The following is a 21,250-nucleotide window of genomic DNA, read 5'->3' as shown; positions in this document are numbered from 1 at the left end:
CTCTTTTTATAGCCTGTCCATTTTTTGATAGGGTGGTTTGTCTTTTTTCTTATTGAACTGTAGATGAATTTTACATAACCTGGCTATTTATCTTTTGATGATTATTTTCATGACAAATATCTTATTACAGTTTGTGGCTTGCTTTTTTCACTTTATTTATGATGTCTTTCAACATATACAAGTTAGAAATTTTATTATATTTGAATATTTCAACCATTTCCTTTATGGTCTTGTGTGAGGCACCCTGATACTGTAAATATGTTTTTCCAATAGTTTATTTTAAAAGTTGACAGGTATGCTTTTAACTTTTAGGTTCCTTGGATTATTTCTTTTAAATGGTATAAGTTGGCTGTCATTAATGCCAAGAGATAAAAATTTGCAAAGAGTACAGATTTTGGTTTGACTCTAAATTATTCATTAGTATTTTATAGTCACGATCGCATGCTACACATCTAGAATAGATGCATTGGGCATGGTCTCAGTCTCCTGAAGGGGACAAACCTATTAAGCACATGCAGTATAGTATAAGGACGAAAAGAAGACTTTATATATAGGGAGTCTGGCAGAAGGGAGGGGGCAGTGGATCATTTGCCAAAGGGCCATTAACTGTCCTGCTAATTCATATACTCTGGGCTAATAACAATTTTATGGAAAACTGAGATTACTATTATATAGTTTCAGCACTTCACCCCTTAAAGGATAGCAGTGTTTACTTACATACTTCTCCTGATTGAAAGACAATGGTAAAAATTTGTGGGGCTACACAGATATTTTCCGCCTAGTTTTAACAAACAAGAATAACTTATCACAGATGTTCATTGCCAGGATGCTTTAGATTTCTGGAAATGTTAAGAACCTGTTTTTTAAAGATTGGTTTCTGTTTACAGAGGCGAAATGGAGAAGATATACCAGTAGCCCAGACTAAGAACATCAATCACAGAAGATTTGCTGCTTCCTTTAGATTGCAAGAAGTGACAAAAACCGACCAGGATTTGTATCGCTGTGTAACTCAGTCAGAACGAGGTTCTGGTGTGTCCAATTTTGCGCAACTTATTGTAAGAGGTAAAGTAAAATTGCTTTCACTTCATGAAATGACATCACTTCATTAGAACAAATGCAACTTTTGTAGATATTTGGATCAATTTTTAAATCAAGTACTCTTCATCTCAAGTCACTATAAAACCATATCATTATAAAAGTTCTGAAAATGTCTTAAGGTCAAATTAAGACTGTAGTTGTATAGTTTGTCAGGCAAGTTTATAGTTGTATAGTTTGTCAGGCAAGTTTTCAACAAATGATTTCTATCGAAGGGAATCTATTTTTAAAAGCTCTAATAGGGCTAAACACATAAAATACTTTATTCCATATTGCCATCATCTAGTTTGCATTTTAACTTTAGATTGATTTTTCCTGTTTACAATAGTTCTCTAGATACTTTAGTTTTTCAAAGCATTATGTCAGGGTCAAAGTTTCTATCCCCGTGTATACCCGTAAATTTTACCGGTATCAAAACCCAGTTGTGGCTGTTCACTAATTCTGGCCCCCTATGGAATCTTAGAAAATTACACTTTCTAAGAGGTCCTCAGTATTCTGGGATACTAAGGCTACCAGAAGAATTGTGAGGGATTATGATGTATCAGTACATATCTTTAGTGAATACTGGAAAAACAAGTACAAGTGCTCAATGTATATTACATTCATTGAAAATTGACTGAGTCCCTATATATTCCACTGTTCTAGATTGTGGAGATACAGTGGTTAGTAAAATACAAAGACTCTGCCCATATATAGCTTAACACTGAGGTATATTAGGCACATCATATAGGAAGATGTTGAAAATGTAGTATCAAGTCATGGTATGTGTTATGAATAAAAATAAATACACAAAATGACAGGGATTGATATTTTAGTTAAGATTATCTGGAAGGACTCTTTGAGAACGTGACAACTGGGCTGAAACCTTAAAAAAATGACGACATCAGCCGTGTGAATAGTTAGAGGAAAAGCAGCTTTGTTGAATAGGCTATCATGCATCAATCGATTATGACACAAATGAAAATAATTATAAACCATGTAAGTCTCTTCAAGGGGAAGTTTGGCAGATTTTAACAAAAACATCTAAAGTGGACTGAGATTTGTCAGAGACATCAGGAAAGGCCTTTGTCAATGACTTTCTTTGAGACAGAATCTGAAAGTTGAGAAAAAGTTGCCCAGATGAGGATTGTGGATGTGAGGGGCAGGGATGAGAGAAAGAAGGACCAGCAAGCAGAGAGCAAGGCATGTGTCAATGCTTAGAGGCTGGAAGGAGAAAATGAGATACATCCATATTCAAGTTAATATATTTTATAATGCTTGACATCAAATGTATTTTGATGTCATGTATTATTTTAAGATTTACTTGATAGCAGAAGCTAACACACCATTGTAGGGCAGTTATACTCTAATAAAGATGTTAAAAAAAAAAGATTTACTTGATTTTAATACTTTAACCTTTAATACTTTTAAAAGAAAATTGAAATTCAGACTATTTGATAATTGCCCAGAGCCACAAAGATCTAATAACTGGCTGAGCCAGAATTTAATTCCATGTTTCTTTTTTTTTTTGTTAAAGGAATTTTGCCTTATTTATTTATTTATTTTATTTTACTTTGGCTGTGTTGGGTCTTCGTTTCTGTGCGAGGGCTTTCTCTAGTTGTGGCAAGCGGGGGCCACTCCTCATTGCGGTGCACGGGCCTCTCACTATCGCAGCCTCTCTTATTGCGGAGCACAGGCTCCAGACGCGCAGGCTCAGTAATTGTGGCCCACAGGGCTAGGTGCTCCGCGGCATGTGGGATCTTCCCAGACCAGGGCTCGAACCTGTGACCCCTGCATTGGCAGGCGGACTCTCAACCGCTGCGCCACCAGGGAAGCCCTAATTCCGTGTTTCTTAACTCCTGGTGCCAGGCTCATTCCTTTCCACCACAGCTTTATCTCGCATTAACATTATTAAATAAGGCTATTAGCCACTTGTAATGCTTTTGTCACGAGAGATTCTGTAGCTCATCAAAAAAAAAAAAGTTTTTCTTTGTAAATTGTATAGGACTCTATTATAAATAAAACTTCTCTCATGGCTCCTGAGTTAGCTTATATCACCTGCTTAAGTTCATGAAATCATAGCCCCAATTCACTGACAAATAAGAAAATATGATAATATTTAACTCTGGTGTTTAGATAGAGAGGCAGTTTAACTTATGTTCATATATGTTTGTATATTCATCTTTGGTGAGCCCTGTTGCTGAATCTTTCTCACCGGAGCCTGAAGGTACTTTTGAAAAGCCTGAAGGTGTCCTTGGGTAATCTTCAGAGTGATTAAGATGCTGTGGATACAGGAAGGTGGGTGTATTCTTGAGTCATCATGCTCACTGTATCTTCACTGTACTTGTATGTGCGTGCACGATGTGCAGCCCCTGAAGCAGATGGTGGCTTTTAATAATGCAGCTAGAGTGCTTCTGAATAACTTACAGTTACATACTTATATCAATATAGATATAAATACATAGATACAAAATTTTTTTGAGGGAATGGCCCCCGATGTATTCAACAATTCATAGAAGGCAGAGTTGAAGCTTTTATCCAGGTGTTCTCTTTAAAGATAAATTTCCTTCTTTCAGATAGCCATTTAATGCCTGTTTATTTATTTATTTATTTATTTTTTGTGGTATGCGGGCCTCTCACTGTTGTGGCCTCTCCCGTTGAGCACAGGCTCCGGACACGCAGGCTTAGCGGCCATGGCTCACGGGCCCAGCCGCTCCGCGGCATGTGGGATCTTCCCAGACCGGGGCACGAACCCGTGTCCCCTGCATCGGCAGAAGGACTCTCAACCACAGCGCCACCAGGGAAGCCCAATGCCTGTTTATTTTTAAAGAGATTTATTTTGGATTACTAGATTTCTCTTGTTTACCTGATCTGAAAAGTACATTTTATCAAAGCTTGGTGTTCTTTACTTGGAGAAACTCCATTATTTCTATTCTAGGAGTATCGCTTGTGGAGTGAATAATTATTTCAGTAAGATTTATAAAAGGACACTTCTTGAGTTTCATAGAAAGTTTTGGCTGTTTTTCTTTCCCTTTTTAAATTTTTTTATTTTTTAAGAAAGTCCTGGCATTTAACCTATATTTTGTTTTAGGTTTTATATTGTACCTGTTGGTTTAAGATATGATGGCGCTTTGAATGTACTATCCAGAGTGTGTTAACATCTTAGAAATGTATTTTGATAGTTTTGGCAGTTTTCTTTTTTCTTTTCAACATATTTTAGTTTGTTATGTATCTGATACTTACAGGTGATACTCTGCTTGTTGTTTTATTTGAAAACTAATATAAAGCAACACGTTTTCTTGTTTGTCCAGATAACCACCGAATAAATATTGCTAACAACAAAACACACCCTTCAGGGTCAGCTCTCCTGGTGTTGAAATAGTGCTGAGAATTAACTATGGTGACAGGTCTTGTCTCTCATTGGCACTTTCAAAGCTGACATCCTGTTACATGCATATAAAAGATGGTAATTTTAAAGGAAATTTTTGGGGCAGTGATATGAATAGTCCTTAATAAGATCTGGCATAGTATTGCCTGTTGTCAAAGATAACCCAAGGGTAAGAGTTTATTAGTACATTTTCTCCTAAACTGAAAGTGACAGGGCATGCTTAAGGCTTTTTGGTTGCTGTTTGTTACAAATGAAAATTTCACTGCAAAATTCTCATGTTGAAGAGTATTGATCCCTGTTCTCCCACAGCCAGAGGAAGAAAAAATAAAATGTGCTTAAACAGAATATACTTTATCACGACTTTAGGTTTGCTTCCAGATCGTTTTGAGTAATGATAACCTTTTGTTTGTGAAAGCCAATCTTTATTGACAAAGAACTTTTTACAGAGATGAGATGAAGAGCAGATGTTTTGCTCCATGTTTCTACAAAATGGAAGTGTAAAAAATGTGAAATAGTTAAAATGATGTTTACAAGCTTCAGACTAAAAGCACCACCTTTGTAGTCTAAGTTATGTTATAGATTCCCAATCTTGATCTCATTTGCAGTCTTCTCCTTTCTTTTCCACCTGGCTGAATCAAAGACCCAACTAAATTTCTAGCCAACTGACCCACAATGAACTATAAAATTCTGATTGCTACAACTGACACTCAATTTCCATTCCCATTTATTAGCTGTGTTTTTTAAATTTTTATCTGTGAAACTCCAATTACATTTTTGAAGTTCTTTAATGTGAAAAGCATAGCATTTTGTTTGTCTTTGTTGTTGGTTGGACTTTAAAATTTTAGTGGCAACTATCACCATTATCAAAATTCTCTGGACATACATATTCTGTTAATATTTTTATCTATTCCTAATGAATACCACTGACCTCGAGCTGTAAAGTGAAGTGAATGTCAACACATGTACCAGTGTAGGTGGGCCTGTAAAACAAATTTTGGTGTTTAAAATCGTGAGGACTTTGGATTCTTGTTGGTACTTCCCTTTGTAAGACAATACAAATTAATGTAAAAAATAAAAATGTATTTGCTGACTTTCATAACTACAAGGTGCAGAGATAGGCTCCAGGGTTGGTTCATTTAGTCAGGAAGGATCCAGGTTCTTTCCAGTTCTTCACTCTGCAGTTCTTAGTTTTGGTTTTTATCCTAAGCCAGTGTCTCTTCATGGTCATAGGATACCCATATGGCTACATACTTCTTTGGTCTCATCCACTTGGGGATAAAGAGGTTACGACCTCTCACAGGTATCAAAAATTGCATGGCTGCATATGGAGAGACAACTGGAATGGCCAGTAGAGAACTTCTGTAAATGGGACTACAGAGCATAACAATGCTATTCAAAGGCAGTCATTAATTCTATTCAGGTAAAATAGGAATTGAGGGAATTTTTCAGAAGAAGGTACAACTTTACCTTGAAGGACGTGCAGAGTTCGGAACTTGGTAATGTGGGAGAAGGGTGTCGTTTATGTTCCATTAGAGTATGTCTAGTTCATCTTTGCTTGCTACAGCACCTAGCACATGTTTTTACGCAAAGACAATAAATAAAATGTAGTTGAAGTCAGAGCGTGGGGCTGACCCCAAAAGATACAGGGAATGGATGATGAACCGCATTTCCCCCTTACCTACAGATGGAGGGAAGATTGCTGGCATACAGGAAAAGATGATGGCAGGTGTTTTTTGTAGGGTCTGAACCTGTCGCTTTCCTTCTCGTATGAACTAGGGGGGGTGACTTTTTGTTTAGCATGAATTTTCTTCTCACTTGAAAAGCAATCTTGATTTAACTAATATGTTGTATTCTATTTTTTGTGTGTGTGTCTATCAGTTAAAAATCAGATCTGACTGTCTCATTTTAGTATTTTTATATTAGAAGCAAGGACATTTGGGAAGTGGAAAACATGACATATTAATACTTTTCGTAGTTGGTGATGAAAAGCCATGGAGTTTCTAGCGTGAGTCCTTCAGCATTCTGCTTAACACCACACACTATGGATTTTTAACTAGTTTTCATAGCACAGCTGCCAGACTCTTGAATTCATATAAAGGTCCTTTTTCTTAATGGTGACTTGAAGATCCCTTTTCTTTGCTTCCATTGTGAAAATTAGTCAACTTGACAGGAAATTTAGAGTTACCTTGGAGAATTCAATTTAAACATTTATGTTTTACAAAATCTGAACTATAATAAAAGTTTAAGAATGCATGGATAAACCACACACAAATTTCCCCCAACTGCCCCTACGTGGCTAGGAAAGCACCTGCAGTCAGTCAGGGGATACCAAATGTTTCAAATATGAAGGAGATCCCAAATGTTGCATATCTAAAAATGTTACATTGCTACCCTTGAGTATCATAAAAGGAACATTTGGAGTCTTCAGGTGATTCAATTTACAAGATGTCTAGTACATTTTTAAATTCTAAATGAGCAAAAGGATACTGGAGGTCCTTATTTCAGTTAGTATATTATTACTGAAGCTCTGTTCTATCCACTTTTGTGTACCATTATTACAAATACTTTTTGCTGTTAATTTTCTCCTCCTCTGAGTTTCCTCATGCTACTTGATGAAAATGGTAATGTGTAGCACTTGTCTTGCCTGAGTGGTTATTTTCATGCTATTTATTTTCTTGTTTGTTTTAAAAATGAAAATGCAATGAGAGTTCTTTCCCAAAGGATTTCTGAGTGTATTTGCATTGGTGAGTCACGCTTAGAGCTCTGCCTAATGTTTAGCAGTTGAGTTGCTGGTCACTATTTTTTTGGAGTGTGTCTTTGGGGATTTTGCTTTTGTTGAAGCTTTCTTCTTAAGAATTTGAGAAAGATCAAAGAGGAAGCAGAATGATTTGCATGCCAAATAATTCTTTCTGTTGAACTCTAGGGAATTTGATTTCAGAGCACTATATTTTCCTTCTGAGCCTCTTAATTCTGTTCTCTTGGGGTCTGTGATAAATGTAATTTGCGTTCGTTTGTTCTAAAGGATATATATCAACTTCCCAGACTAACAGTTTGGGGCTAACTAATTTATATTCCCCTCTCTGCTCATTCTTTTTCTTTCTCTTACCTACCCCAAACCAAAAAGGAAGCAATGAAGTCAATTTGTAACTTCATTGAAAAATCAGCTAGCAGTCTTTATTGAGTATTTAAAATGGTAAGTAATAGGCACCAGGAAATTACAAAGAAACCTCAGACATAGTTTCAGCTCTCAAGCAATTTATAATTTAATTAATTATATAGGAAAATGTAGAATTCTTGAATATTTTGACAGAGTTTTGACTTTGATTTTGGTCACATTTTTAATTCCATAGGGAGGAAAAAATAAGATCCCCTAACAAGTAGAAAATATACCAATGGGTATTTACCAAATTTATTAAGCACTATTTTGGTAAATAATGTTGTACTATAGAGTCTTATACCATTATAAACAGAAGCTCTTTAGCTGACAGATTGAAATCAGTCATCAAGGCAGAGAGATAATTCATAGTGTTCAGTGGTACAATGTGTATAGATGGTGGTATAAGTATTGTGGTGGGACATGACTTGAGTTTCTTCCACTTTCCCACCACTTCATCTTCTTAGAGAGTCGATAATAGCAGGCTTCCCAACCAGTGTATGACTGACAGGTGAATTTCAGTGTTTAGCTTTTTGTAGTTAATATAAACTGTTTACCAGTTAGATGTTCACATCTTTTTAAAAGCTAGCTAATACACATTCTGCTTACTAGTAAAATGGCATCAGGAACTTGACTTACTAAGTACAAACTAGGAAATACACAGAAACAGAAAACACTCATGAAATGTTAGGTAGAAGTTAAATATTAGGTAAATCAGTCAAAACCAACTTGTTCGACAAAGTCTATCGTATTACCATAGAAAGCACTTTTCTTTCCAGCTGGGTTAATATAAATCATGTTATTTCCTTTTCTGAGAAACATTTAGTCTAGTAAGAAATAAAAACAATTGTAAGGTCAACACAAATAAGTACAGATAAACATTTATGTTTTGTTAGTCCTCAGCATGGATTTTATTTAGTTCATAGTTACTAGTTTTTATAAAAAAGAAAAAAAATTGTACCATTTTAGTGTTAACAGTGAGGATTTGGAGACTAAGGACTGGACAGAGGTTAAATAATTTTGGGAGTGTATGTGCAGCTTTTCTCAGTACATAAATCCATAAGAACCTCTCCTTATACAGCTTTCTCTTAGCTCTGATGTTTGTTTTTAGAGAAGTGGCCTACAGAGGTGGTCTCATCTCTTATGGGCTATAGGGACAGGATTACATTTAACTTTAGGATATAATTTGGAAGGTAACTTTGTTTTGCTCTCCATTTCCTGCTTTCTGACCCCTAAACCAAGAACATATTTTGTTGTCTTTTCTGCAGTGTTGTGCAATTCGAAATCAGATTTAGTTACGATGGCAGAGAATCTGTTCTTGTGTTACGGCAACAAAGAAACTGCAAATGAATGAACCTGTACGCTTGTTGGAAAGAAATTTTACCCACGTGGTTATTTACATCTTCCTAATTGCCACTGGCATTTTCTGTCGTCTTCATATGCATACGGAAGAAGCCATTGCTATTCTCATGTTACCATGTTACTCCCTCCAGTGACTTTCCTTCACATTAAGGAAAAAGAAAAATTACAGCACTTTCCTGGTCCAAAAGGCTTTAAATGAAACACGCCCTGGGTACCACTAAAAATTTATTTCCTATCACTCACTTCCTTCCTTAATCCACAGCAAGCACACTGACTCTTCCAAGCATACTCCTGCCTTAGGGCTGTTACACTTGCTGTTTCCTCCACCTGAACTTTCTTCGTTCCCTCAAATACATGTATACTTTCACATTCTTATCTCATTTGCGTTTCTTTCATTTCTTCCCAAAATACCTAAAGGCCAAATGATAGTTATTTCCTAGTACAGAAGAAAATTCATTGATTTTGTTTTACAATTTTTTTCTCCAGAGTTATTTAGCTCTAACTTTTCAAAAGATCTTTATGTAATGCCTACCATTACTATGTGCAGAACAAAGATTTGTACAAGAAAGTGGTCTCAAATACACTCACATTGTTGGATGAAATACAGCAGATAGAAATATGAATGTTATTTAACTGCTTCTTTAATTTTCCAAATTTTATTACGTATCCTTTGGGTGCTCAGCACTTTCTTTACCTTTAATGCCGTTGCTTTTATCCATATCACCATCTTCTTTTTACTGTACTTTTTACTTTTTCTAAATTAAGAAAATTTTTTGTGCTGATACTTTATTTCTTTGTTTTTTATTGAAGTATAATTGATTAACAATATTATATTAGTTTCAGTTTCATTACAAAATAATGGCTATATTTCCCTGTGCAGTACAATATATCCTTGTTGCTTATTTATTTTGTACATAGTAGTTTGTATCTCTTAATCCCATACCCCTATCTTTCCCTCTCCCCACTCCCCACTGGTAACCACTAGTTTATTCTCTATATCTGTGAGCTTTTTACTTCACTAAAAGTGCTCACTGGTCTCCCTACATCAGCACTTGCCTCCTCCAGGTCAGTCTTCACACAATAGTAGACAGACTGACTATATCACACAAAGTAAGTCAGTGTGTGCTCTTCCCATTCTCTTGGCTTCTTGTTCATGCAGTATCAATCCCAGATGTCTCATTGCGATCTCTGAGGCCCACCATCATCTGGCTCTGTCCACCTCTCCAGTCCAGATTCTCCTTTGCTCACCAAACTCTAGCAGCACTGGCTTTCTTTCACTTGCTTTAACGTGCTATGCTGTCTTCAACCTTAGGGCCTAGGTGTTTTCTGTCTCCGGTGCATCTTCACAAGTCTTCAATATATTACTGCATTCCTAACATCTGCCTCCACCACTAGATTGACTAAGTCAAGGACTCTTCCTTTTTGCTTGTTTACTATTATATTTCTATAGCCAGCACCATGGCCAACACCCAGCAGATATAATCAAATAATTGTTAAAGACACAAAATATAGTATAGATTGTAAAGTGCCATATGAATGACATGGTCTTCATGTGTAGAACAGAGGAGGACAACCTCATCCTTGACTTTAGTGGTCAGGGAATGAGCTGAGGAAGAGGCAGTGTTTCATCTTACCATTGATGGACGGGTAGGGTTTGGATAGCTGAAAATAAGTAAGGGCATGTCAAGCAGAGGGTGTTACATAGGAAAACATATGCTCTTGGTGAGCAGTATTAAATATGGACCGTGACACAGTGTCTTCCAGGGAAAAAGTCTGATATGAGCCTGAAAGTGTACTTTGAGGCCTAACTGTGGAGCAATTTGAATGCCAGACTAAGGAATATAAATTATTATGTCATTTGATCTGGGAACTTCGGGGAGTTTTGAGGTAGGTTACTCATGTATTCATATCTGTCTCAGAGAACTAGGATGAGAGATGATTTGGAGAATGATGAGTTTGCAGGGAGTAAGTTTAGGGGGATCTAAAAATCTTAAAAACTTGAGATGGTAAGGCATCCTTGAGGGGGACTGTGATGGAAAGGGCAAGTCAAGGTTGAGAGATAATGGTGGAGATATTGTTAAGAACATAGTGAAATGACAGGAGAAAGAACAGTCAGCCTGGGATACTAGGCGAAATATGGTATTATGGACAAAAATTTGGAAGGCCTGTAGAAGAACTTATTTGAGAGCATAGTTGGTAATTTTAGTTGTAAACTCTTGATTGGGGTACTGGAGAGACAGGTTTTAAATCTTTAGGCACGTGGGAAAGGCTTCAACTAGTTGAGGGTTATTAAATGGGGATTCAACACAAGATAAATTCAACAATAGATAGTGTCTAGAAATTCTTCGTATTTTGTAAGCTTCCATTTCATTGTCTTTAGCCAATATCATTAGAATTTTTCATGTTGTTAAACTTAGGATAAAAGCAGATGTATGCAGTTAAATGGAAAATTTAGAAAGAGAACCCTGACATGGTTAAATATAATGTCTGTCTTTATTCCTGACATTATTCATATATAAAAACACATGTGAGATATATCATGTGTAAACACTTTTTCCCCTGCTGCTTCCTGTAGATTCCTGGTCGGATTTGAGACTATCTGTTAAGTGGAAATCTTTTTCCTGTTCTCTGTGAAAACTTTTTACTTCATAGAAACAAAGCAAGCTCTCCAAAGACTTCACTTTCTCTGCTCTTCAGAATTTGAGTGTCCCGGATAATAATGCTCCTAGACATGTCTTTTTTCTTACATCAATCTTTTAAAGCATTGGAAGGGGGGAGGTTTTCTTTCTAAGACTTTTGGCCAACAGCATTTCTCACTCCTCAAAGAATGTCATTCACTGCAGCGGGTCATTTAAAAATATTTACTTAAGGGTAGATAAAGAGTTCCCACCTGCCATAATTGTGCTATGTTAAACCCCCCCACCAGGTTTGACATTTCTTTGTATTGTGCAGGATTGTTAAAAAGTAGTTACCATGACCGGACTGGCTGATGCATCACAATGATGAAAAGCCGGGTGTTTGGGATTCAACTTGGATGATGGAAATGCAAGATGTCAGCGGAGCTGTATATTAAAGAGAATTTGAATTGGAAACCGAATCCCAATCTGCCACTGGGAACATTTTGATCATTTTGATTTATGAAACTTTTATAACAGCATTCAGATGGAGCAGAATTAAAACCTTTTAGTCTAGGATAGTTTATGGTACACCAACCACTGTGTAACTGGTATCATTTTTGAAGGTTCTCTTAGCAATCAGTGAGGAAGGAAAAAAATGGGTAGGTGAGAGATTTATTTTAAAAGGCAGTTTTGACAAATATTCTTGCATTTAACTTTTAATCCCTGTCTTTTGTTTGCATTGTGTCAAGGATGAAAACACATCTTGCTGTTTCAACCTACTAAGTACATTAAAGTTCTGATTTTTACTGTTAAGTATATTTGAAACTCTGATTAATAGTTTTCAGATTAAAGTATTGCATTTATGTACATATTATAGGCTATCTTTTCTTTCTGGCTTGTGTGCTTTTGCACTCAGAGGCATCTATATCTGTCTATATCTGTGTTTCTGAGTCTTATGAATAAATATTCAAGTAGAAATACTAATGCAATTCTGAAGCCTAACTTGCAAAACAAAACAAAACAAAATAATGTATTTTCCTACAATTATTGGAATTCTGTAACTCGGGTTTTTTAAAAATCATCTTTCAGCATCAGTAAGCATTGGTATTCTTTTCTGAACTGTGACTCTGTAATAAAGAGAAATCAATTACTATTAGAGAGGCACTGTAGGTTAAAGGCATTACAGGTTCACATTTGGTTTTGCAGCTGGGAGAGGGTACTTAGCTGTGAATCAAGAATGATGCAAAAGATGGATGAGACAGAGTTCAAGGAGCAGTAATGTGAGGGTACAGGACTATCGTTTCAAGCTGTCTGTGCAGTAATGATGGATGGTTTGGTGGCAAGAAGTAATAATACCAGATGATGAAAGACGCATCTCATCCTCTTGAGCCACAGCATACCAGCTACCTGTTGGAGTTCTGCGGCATAATGATTCCTGATTTGCAACCAAATGGTTTTGCTGCATTTAGCAACCCAGATTTTTGGCAGCTCTGAAGGAAGCAAGTAGCATATCAAACACTCCTGACATTGTAAATTTAATTGCCTCATATTTATGCATAGTAGTTGTTAACGGGATCTTATAAGCTATGCTAATATGGTAGGTAATTTGTTACCTCCAGAAATCACTTTCCATGTGTCTTCTGATCATTATCATGAAACATGATAAATGATCTAGCCCATGAGGTATAAATGAAAATGAAATGGATAATTGGATTCTATGTCTAAATTGTGGCTGGAATAGTCACAGCAATTATAATTGAATTTATCTCATAAAAATGTGTTTGGCAATATATTAGTGACCTTTCATCATCTTGAGCCTATGGTGTTACATGAAACTATTCTTAAGATACTTATAAGAAGCTTATCACAATTATTTTTAAAAATTCTCCAACACTTTAAATTTTCTTGCTTTACTTGCCTATATTTTTAAAGTACTATCTTGTTTATCTACAATGGGTTTAAGCAACTGATTCTGATAATCTTCTTTTGATACTGAAAATAGTGTTCTGTTGTTGCCAATGCCTTGATTGAATGACTTAGCAACAGTTCAGGATACAATTGAAACTGTTTTTATGAATACCTTTTGTCATTAGCAGCACATTTCTTTCTCCTGGGTGTTAGAACTATACCTTCTTGCTGAATGTGTGTTTTCTTTGATTCCTATAAGAGAATTTCTCTGAAATACTAAAATAAAATAGAGTTTGTTTCAAATACCATCAGACTTTTATTCTTTCTCTCTCACTTCTTTTCAATTCACTTTGAATAACAAAAATATTATTTTATTATAAACATTAAAAACTCCAATTTATTCATTGATTTGATTAACATTTTTGAGCAGTGACCATAGGCTGATCAGTGTAATTTTTACTAATAAAAATAACTATAAAAATAACTAAGACACATGATCTTTAGGGTCTTATAATTCTATATGTAGCTATGGGGATATCTAAGTCTTTAAATTATAACATATTATTATACTTCTTCTGTGTGCATGATAATACTATAATCTCTTTCTCTTTTCTAGTTTTTTTCCATGATAGTCCAGGAAGCCAATAAAACTTCGGTTTATGCCTCTCCTTTTAATTTGCAACTAAAAAATAACTATTCCAGATGTAGTTAATAAGAAGTACATGGAAATTAAAAAGTTATCTGTAAATGTGACTTTTCTTTTGACTGAAATATGTCAGTAAGGAGAGCATGTCCCTAGGGATTTGTTTCTCCTCTTGAATTTTTGTGCCTGAAATTTCTTCACTTTCCTTTTATGTTGGTAGTCAGTGTAGCTTAGCACCAACTCATAAGCTTATTTTAGTAACTGGTTGAAGTGAACGGGGATGGTGAACATGGGTAAGCCATTTACTCTTCTTTCTAGGTGAATATAAATTTAATAAATCAGAATATAAATATTTAGTATAACCTGTAATTAAAGCAACCATTTGTAATAATTTTACAATGTGTCAGGTGCTGTGATATATGGCTTACATGCATTATTTCTCTAATTTCATATTAACAACTTTTAACATACCCATTTTACCCATAGGGAACCTGAGGCTGATTGGTAAAGTTGCTCAGATCAGATGGCCTTTAGGGGCTGACCCCAGATTGTAACCTCAGTCTAACTCCAGAGCTCATACTGTTTTCACCTCACCGTGGCAACACTATGCTATACCATGTGCTATAATGCTTGACTACTGTTTTTAACTACATCCTGCCCTGGCAAGTAGCATGATACCTATAACCTATCATTTTATACCAGTGATTCTCAACAGAAGAATAGGGAATGTATGACACTGTTAAAATCAAATACAGGGTATTTTAAAAACTGTGACCACCACACATGTCCCTATCCTAGATTCTGATGTACTAACATAAACATTTGCGTGCATTCATGTTCACATGTCAAATTGTACATGCTCACTCAAGCTAAATTTCAGCAAGCCTAGGAGGGCTTTGTTAGAATCTAGGCAGAATCTTGCACATCTGTGGTTTATGAAAAGCTAGGAAACTATTCTGATATTCCTTCTGCATTCTTCTTCACCCTCTTCCCCAAACATTTCTTGGATTTTACATCAAGAATTATGAATTGCCTCTGTAGCTCTACAAAACTTTGGAAATATTTTACATCTCTAATAAGATTCTCTGGATTTTAAAGCTTCCTTGATCGTGGAAAAAATAAATTATTCAAAATTCAATAGCCTGTCCTCTTTCTGAGGGTACAGTGCTTGGTAGTAAAAGAAAGTCCATCAGCTCTTATCCTTAATTTCATAAGAATATTAAAAACTTCAGGCAGCTTCCTGGATGGCAGTCAGTAAGGTGGGGTTTTCTTTGGTCTAGTCATCTTTGATCAAGTCAGATGAAAATCTCAGACTCTCAGTCTTGTTCGTATTTTTAAAAATTTCTTTCTTTATAGACTACCTCTATCATCTTATCATTTTTAGCTTGGTGAAGTAGGATTTAGAAAACTTTTAATGTATGCTCTGGAGGAAGTTTTCTCCTCCACTTACTCTATTTTTATATTCAAGGTAGGGATGTGCTCTGAGTAGCTCTTCACATTGAAAGTCAAATCAGGAGCCAGATTCTCTTTTTCAAATTATTCACTTGCAGGGTAGCTCCATTTCTGTGTTTGCTGAGTAAAAATCCAGAGAGATGCTATGAGATGGGCTCACAGAGTTTTTCTTTGAACTAACAGTGACAGTGCAATCGAAGTTCAAATAACGTCAAGACACTAATGACCTAAAATTGGCATGATTCCAGAATAATGTTACATAACAGTAAATTTCAATAGAGAGATGCTATGGGAAATGTGTGAACTGTGTAAAAGTAGTATATCATATATAGATGAATTCAAATAAGTAATTCTCAAGAACGTATAGTTAAAAGCAGAAAAAGTTCACTTGATGCTTGTATATAATGTAGTCACCACATAATATGTTTTATTATACAAAGAACTCAACTGCTCCCTCCAAGATGAACTTGACTCCTCTTAAAAGCAGAAAGATTTTAATGCCTAAACCTTTGCAGTTAAACATACGTCTTGTTTCTTTTGAACTCAGAGGTTCTTAACATTTTACAAGCCAAAAGAGCTGGTACAATTATGTATATAAGGAAAAAGACATAAACTAGTCTTTGTGAGTGATTCAGGAATTTTCAAGAGAAATTTTGACCTAATTAGATTTTTGCCATAAATAGTGACTTTAAATTTCAAATCTCAGGATGAGATTCTAATTGTATTGTGTTGAGTTGTGTGTGTGTGTGTGTGTGTGGTGGCATGGGGGTTTCTGGGCAGGAGTCTGCCCAGAATTAGATTAGATACAGAGCCACCTTTCTCTTTACTTATTTTTTAATTTCTTATTTAAGGAGAGTGTAGATATGCAGAAAATTGTGCATTAAATATATAGCTTGATAAACGTACGGCTTGATGAATTTTCACAAACGAAATATACCCAGAATCCACATCAAAAAATAGAATATTACCAGCACCTCAGAAGCCTCCATCACTCCCCTGCAGTCACTAACCCAACTGCTCCAGAGTAACGATTGTCCCTGGTTTCTAATAGTAATAAATAACTTAGGTAAATGGAATTCTACAGTTTATACTCTTTCATCTGGCTTCTCTCTCCAACATTGTGAAATTCATTCATATTGTTGTATGTATCTGTAGATCATTTGACATCATAGTTGTAAGATATTCTATCTTGTGAATGTGCTACAATTTATTCATTTTACTGATGATAGGCATTTGACTTTTAAGGAACAGTTATACTCATTTTGGGGGAGCGTCTACCTGGAAGTGGAATTGCTAGGTAATAACATATACTTATGTTCAGCTTCAGTAGGTATAGCAGTTTTTTTAATTTACTGTATCAATTTATACTCCACCTTTCAGCTTGAAAGTTCTAGTTGGTCCATGTCTTCACCAACACTAGATACTATCCTACCTTAAATTACCTTTTTATGTTCATTCTTTCATTTGTTCATAAATACATTTATTCAACAATCATCGATTGATTACCTAATGTGCTAAGCACTGAAGTCTGAAGTCACAGACTTAAAGACAATATAAAATGTTTGTCTTTAAAGAGCTCGCTAACTAAAGAGAGAGAGAGAAATATATAAATAAATCTCTTACAAGAAAAGGTACATTTATTTCAGGCTAGAGAGTGTGTGCTGAGGAAGGCTTCTCAGAGGCAGTGATAAATGAGCTGGGAGTTTTGCTAAGTCTATAAATGGTAAAAGAGCACTTCAGGCAGCATATGAATGGTGAAGGTAGATGAACACAAAAGAAAATTTTCCCATAGAAAATACAAATTGTTATATATGAACATGCGATTGGAATTGGAGAGTGGTAAGACGTGAGGCTGGACAGGTAAGCAGGGGACAGATCATGGAAGAGCAGTATTTTTATGTTAAGAAATTTGCAACTTTCATCAAAGTTTTCCTTCAACCTCTTAATAAGACATAATTTTCCATAATTTTCCATTTATCTACTGCTGCATAATAAAATACCCCAAAACTTACTGGCATAAAACAATAACCATTTTATAATGCTCACAGCTTCTGGGAACCAGAAATTCAGAAACGCACAGCAGGGGTGGGTTTTTCCTGTCCCAGGATGTTTGCATCCTCAGCCAGGAATACTCAAATTGAACAGCTGAAGGTGACTCAAACTCCTGGAGGTGAGAATCATCTAGAAACTTCTTCATGCACATGTCTGACACCTGGACTGGAATAACTCCCCAGCTAACTGAACTTTTAACATGGTGGCTCAGGGCTCCAAGAGCAAATATTGCAGGTTCCACTGAACAGAGGGGAAGCTGCATGGTCTCTTGTGACCTAGCCTCAAGTCTCATTCCACCACTTCCACTGTGTTCTATATATTTAGGCAGGTCCAATATCACCCAGATTTAAGAAGATAGAACATGGATGCAACCTCTCAAAAGGAGGGTTTTCAAAAAATTTGTGGCCGTGTTTTCAAATCACCACAGTAACTATGTTATTTTATGTTTTTTTAAATTTCCTGTGTGTTATCTATAGTAGTGTGATAATCACAGAAACTAATATTTTTTTCCCCTAGCCATTCTGCCTGTATCCCACACCTGGCACCATGGCTTAGAGTGCATAGGCTTGACCTTTGACTTCTTCCTTCTCACCTAATTGACGTTTGATTTCATAAGGAAGCGAATATGAATTTACAATCAGTAAAGTATCCATTTAACATGGTTTGCGTTTATATATTAAAATTAACTTTTGAAGCAAGATGAAAAATAAACAGGTACAAATTAGTGCCTATACATTTTCATAACATTATGCCTTACAGGAGTAATACATCTGATATAGCTCTATGATTAATTTCCAAAATAACTTTCTTGACCTTTGCCCAATGTCAGATTCTTAATTTAAAACTCAAACATGGACATAGACATACATTTAAAAATATAAGTGTATGGTTTTGGAACAAGAAATGGTATCCTTCAGGTACAACAGGGAGATCTCTCAGCTATCTACTTTTTTAAGTGTGTCATTTTACAAAAATTAATACCAAAGAAGCATGATACTTCTTCCTTCTTTTTATAATACTTAAAATGGTAGGCTTCCTTACCCAATACCTAATTATCTTAAGTTCACTGATAGAGGTACTGTTTACAAGATTCTTTGGTGCCTATGAAAATTTTTGCACATTTTACTTACGTTTGTTTTCTTCTCCGTACCAAATTTTCAATTGATCTGGCTAACGTTGCAGAAGGATGGGAAATTTGAAGTTCACAGAAAGAATATATGAATAGTTTGCATCAGTAGCCATTTCATGCCCTTATTTGTAAAAGGCGTGATATTTATCAAAGTAGAAAAGGGAGGTTTCTTGTCACTTAGTAGCAGCGGCTGTGGAAGAAGAGTCCAACACCTTAGCTGTATAATTGCATTACTTATGGTCTTGACACCCTTTATTTTACACCTAGAAACTTTCCCTAGCTGTGCACTGATGGTTTACAACTTGGACTGCCTTCCAACATTTTATGTTTAGATGATATACTTTATTTTGATATTCTGAATGTCTAGATGCCCCATTATGGTGTAGAAATAGGGGTGGTTGAATGGAATGGAAATAAAAGGTCTCTTGCTGGCTGAGCTGTCACACTAGCGTAAAACGTCCTTGGGCAGGTAACTGTTTACATGGCTAAATATTTTTAAAGTGTCACTATCTTGTTACTTTATCAGATAGGTCTGTAATTATTATTGCCAGCCTCCTATTTCCATCTGATTATAAAACTAGGTGTGGTTATCTTATTTTTGATGACATTCTGACTAATGGGGATGACTAAAATAATTATTCAGAAGGCCTTGTAATTATGGTGACCACATTGATGGCTCTATTTTTATGGCATTCCCTTTTGTTCATTGTTATACTTGTATACTCTTGAGTTACCCATAAAAACCTGCTTTTATTAGTTCAGAGACTAGGTTTAGAAATCTGTCCTCTGGTCCTCTGTTCAAGTCCCCTGACTCTTTCAAAGTTGCCATCAGGAAGAGTTGATCTAGAGTCACTGACCACATTCTGATAAACCCATTTCACATCAAAAGTTATTGATTTCCTGATTTAATCAAGGGCATCTAACCCCATAGGACACATAATGGTTTTTTGTTTTGTTTAATCTCAGAATTGAGGAAATGTTCTATAATTGCTAATTTGTATCATTTGTTCTTTGAAATGAATATATATTAGGAATCTTTAAACTACAAAACTGACTTGGGTCCATATTAGCTAATGACAGTTTCTTTGATGTGAAGATTTTGAAAGTCTGAAATTTTATGCTTTTTGAACTGGAAAGCATCCTAAAAATTATGACTATGCTGGAGTTAGTAGTACATTCATAAAGCCTATTATCTAAAGGAGCTATCTATAGGACTGAAGTCTTATTTAATTGTTTTTACTATGTTATCAAATATTCTCATAAAAAAGTAACTATATCACTTATATACATAGGGGAATATGCCTGTCTAAAAGATGGTCACTCTCTACCTTCCAGAGTCATGTAGAAATAACGGGTAAATGATAGTTTCCTGATTGACTTGGGGTAAATAAAGTGTTAGATTTTACATGCCTGGGAACCAGGGTCATTGAATGGAGGGAGTGAATAGTATCTCCTGATTCCATTACTTGACTAAGTCATTACACTAAAGAAAAATAGCCATCTGTTGCTGCCTACCTATACATAAAAACTTCATGCATCATTTTGAATTGACTTGGAATAATCACAAAGTATGTATTCATAACAAACATATGCTTATTATATGTTATATTACAATAAGTCAACACAGCAGAGTATTTAAACCCAACGATCAAGATGGCCAACTTATATTGTGTTTGGTTATAATTAAATTTTGGAAAATTCTTCTAATTTCATAGGTTTAAATTTTTTTATTTTGGAATTTAGATTAATGAGATTTTTAAAAATGTTTTTAATATTCTAGATTTGGAAGATTCAGGATATTTTTAAATAATACTTTTTTCTTGGTTATGTTATACGTGTTACATATACATGTATATATGTGTGTATTATGTGTGTAGAGAAAGAGAAAGAGAGAAAAAAGAGATTATAATCTAGTTACAGAGATTTTGCAGTGGAGTTTTTCTTTCTTTCTTTCTTTCTTTCTTTTTTTTTTGCGGTACGCAGGCCTCTCACTGTTGTGGTCTCTCCCGTTGCGGAGCGCAGGCTCATCGGCCATGGCTCACGGGCCCAGCCGCTCCGCGGGCATGTGGGATCTTCCCGGACTGGGGCCCGAACCCGTGTCCCCTGCATCGGCAGGCAAACTCTCAACCACTGCGCCACTAGGGAAGCCCTGGAGTTTTTCTTTTAATTGCTATCTTTTGATTTAATGGAGTCAGCCATTGTGTCTTTACACATATTAATATAAAATGAATATAAATAGCATTACTCCAAATTCGTTGGCCTATTTAAATTCTAGGCATATTTAACATATTACTGGGGCATATATTATCATTGCCAAACACAGTTCCCCTCCTTTCTCCTACCATGTATTTTTTATTGTCTTACCTCATAAAGGTGACTGATGAGATGGTGATGTGATTACCTGTGTATAACCCTAGACTTGAGGGATCCAAACAAAGAGTTGAAGACTCTCCCAGTTTTACTACTTACC

At 35.6% G+C, this 21,250-nt stretch overlaps 1 protein-coding gene across 2 annotated transcripts in view; it reads left to right on the top strand.

The window, feature by feature from the left end:
• PTPRK (protein tyrosine phosphatase receptor type K) overlaps window positions 1-21,250 on the top strand; it is a 569,144-nt gene that overhangs the window by 313,586 nt on the left and 234,308 nt on the right. For both annotated transcript variants that reach the window (XM_082669093.1, XM_082669092.1), the window contains exon 6: window positions 888-1,062. In XM_082669093.1, the coding sequence (XP_082525219.1) occupies window positions 888-1,062 (175 nt within the window). The remainder of the gene's footprint in view (window positions 1-887; window positions 1,063-21,250) is intronic.

Source organism: Grampus griseus, assembly GCF_964374135.1.
Source record: "Grampus griseus genome assembly, chromosome: 13".
NCBI lineage: Eukaryota > Metazoa > Chordata > Mammalia > Artiodactyla > Delphinidae > Grampus > Grampus griseus.
The sequence above is the reverse complement of the archived record's forward strand: the minus strand, read 5'-3'. Positions and strand labels throughout refer to the sequence as shown.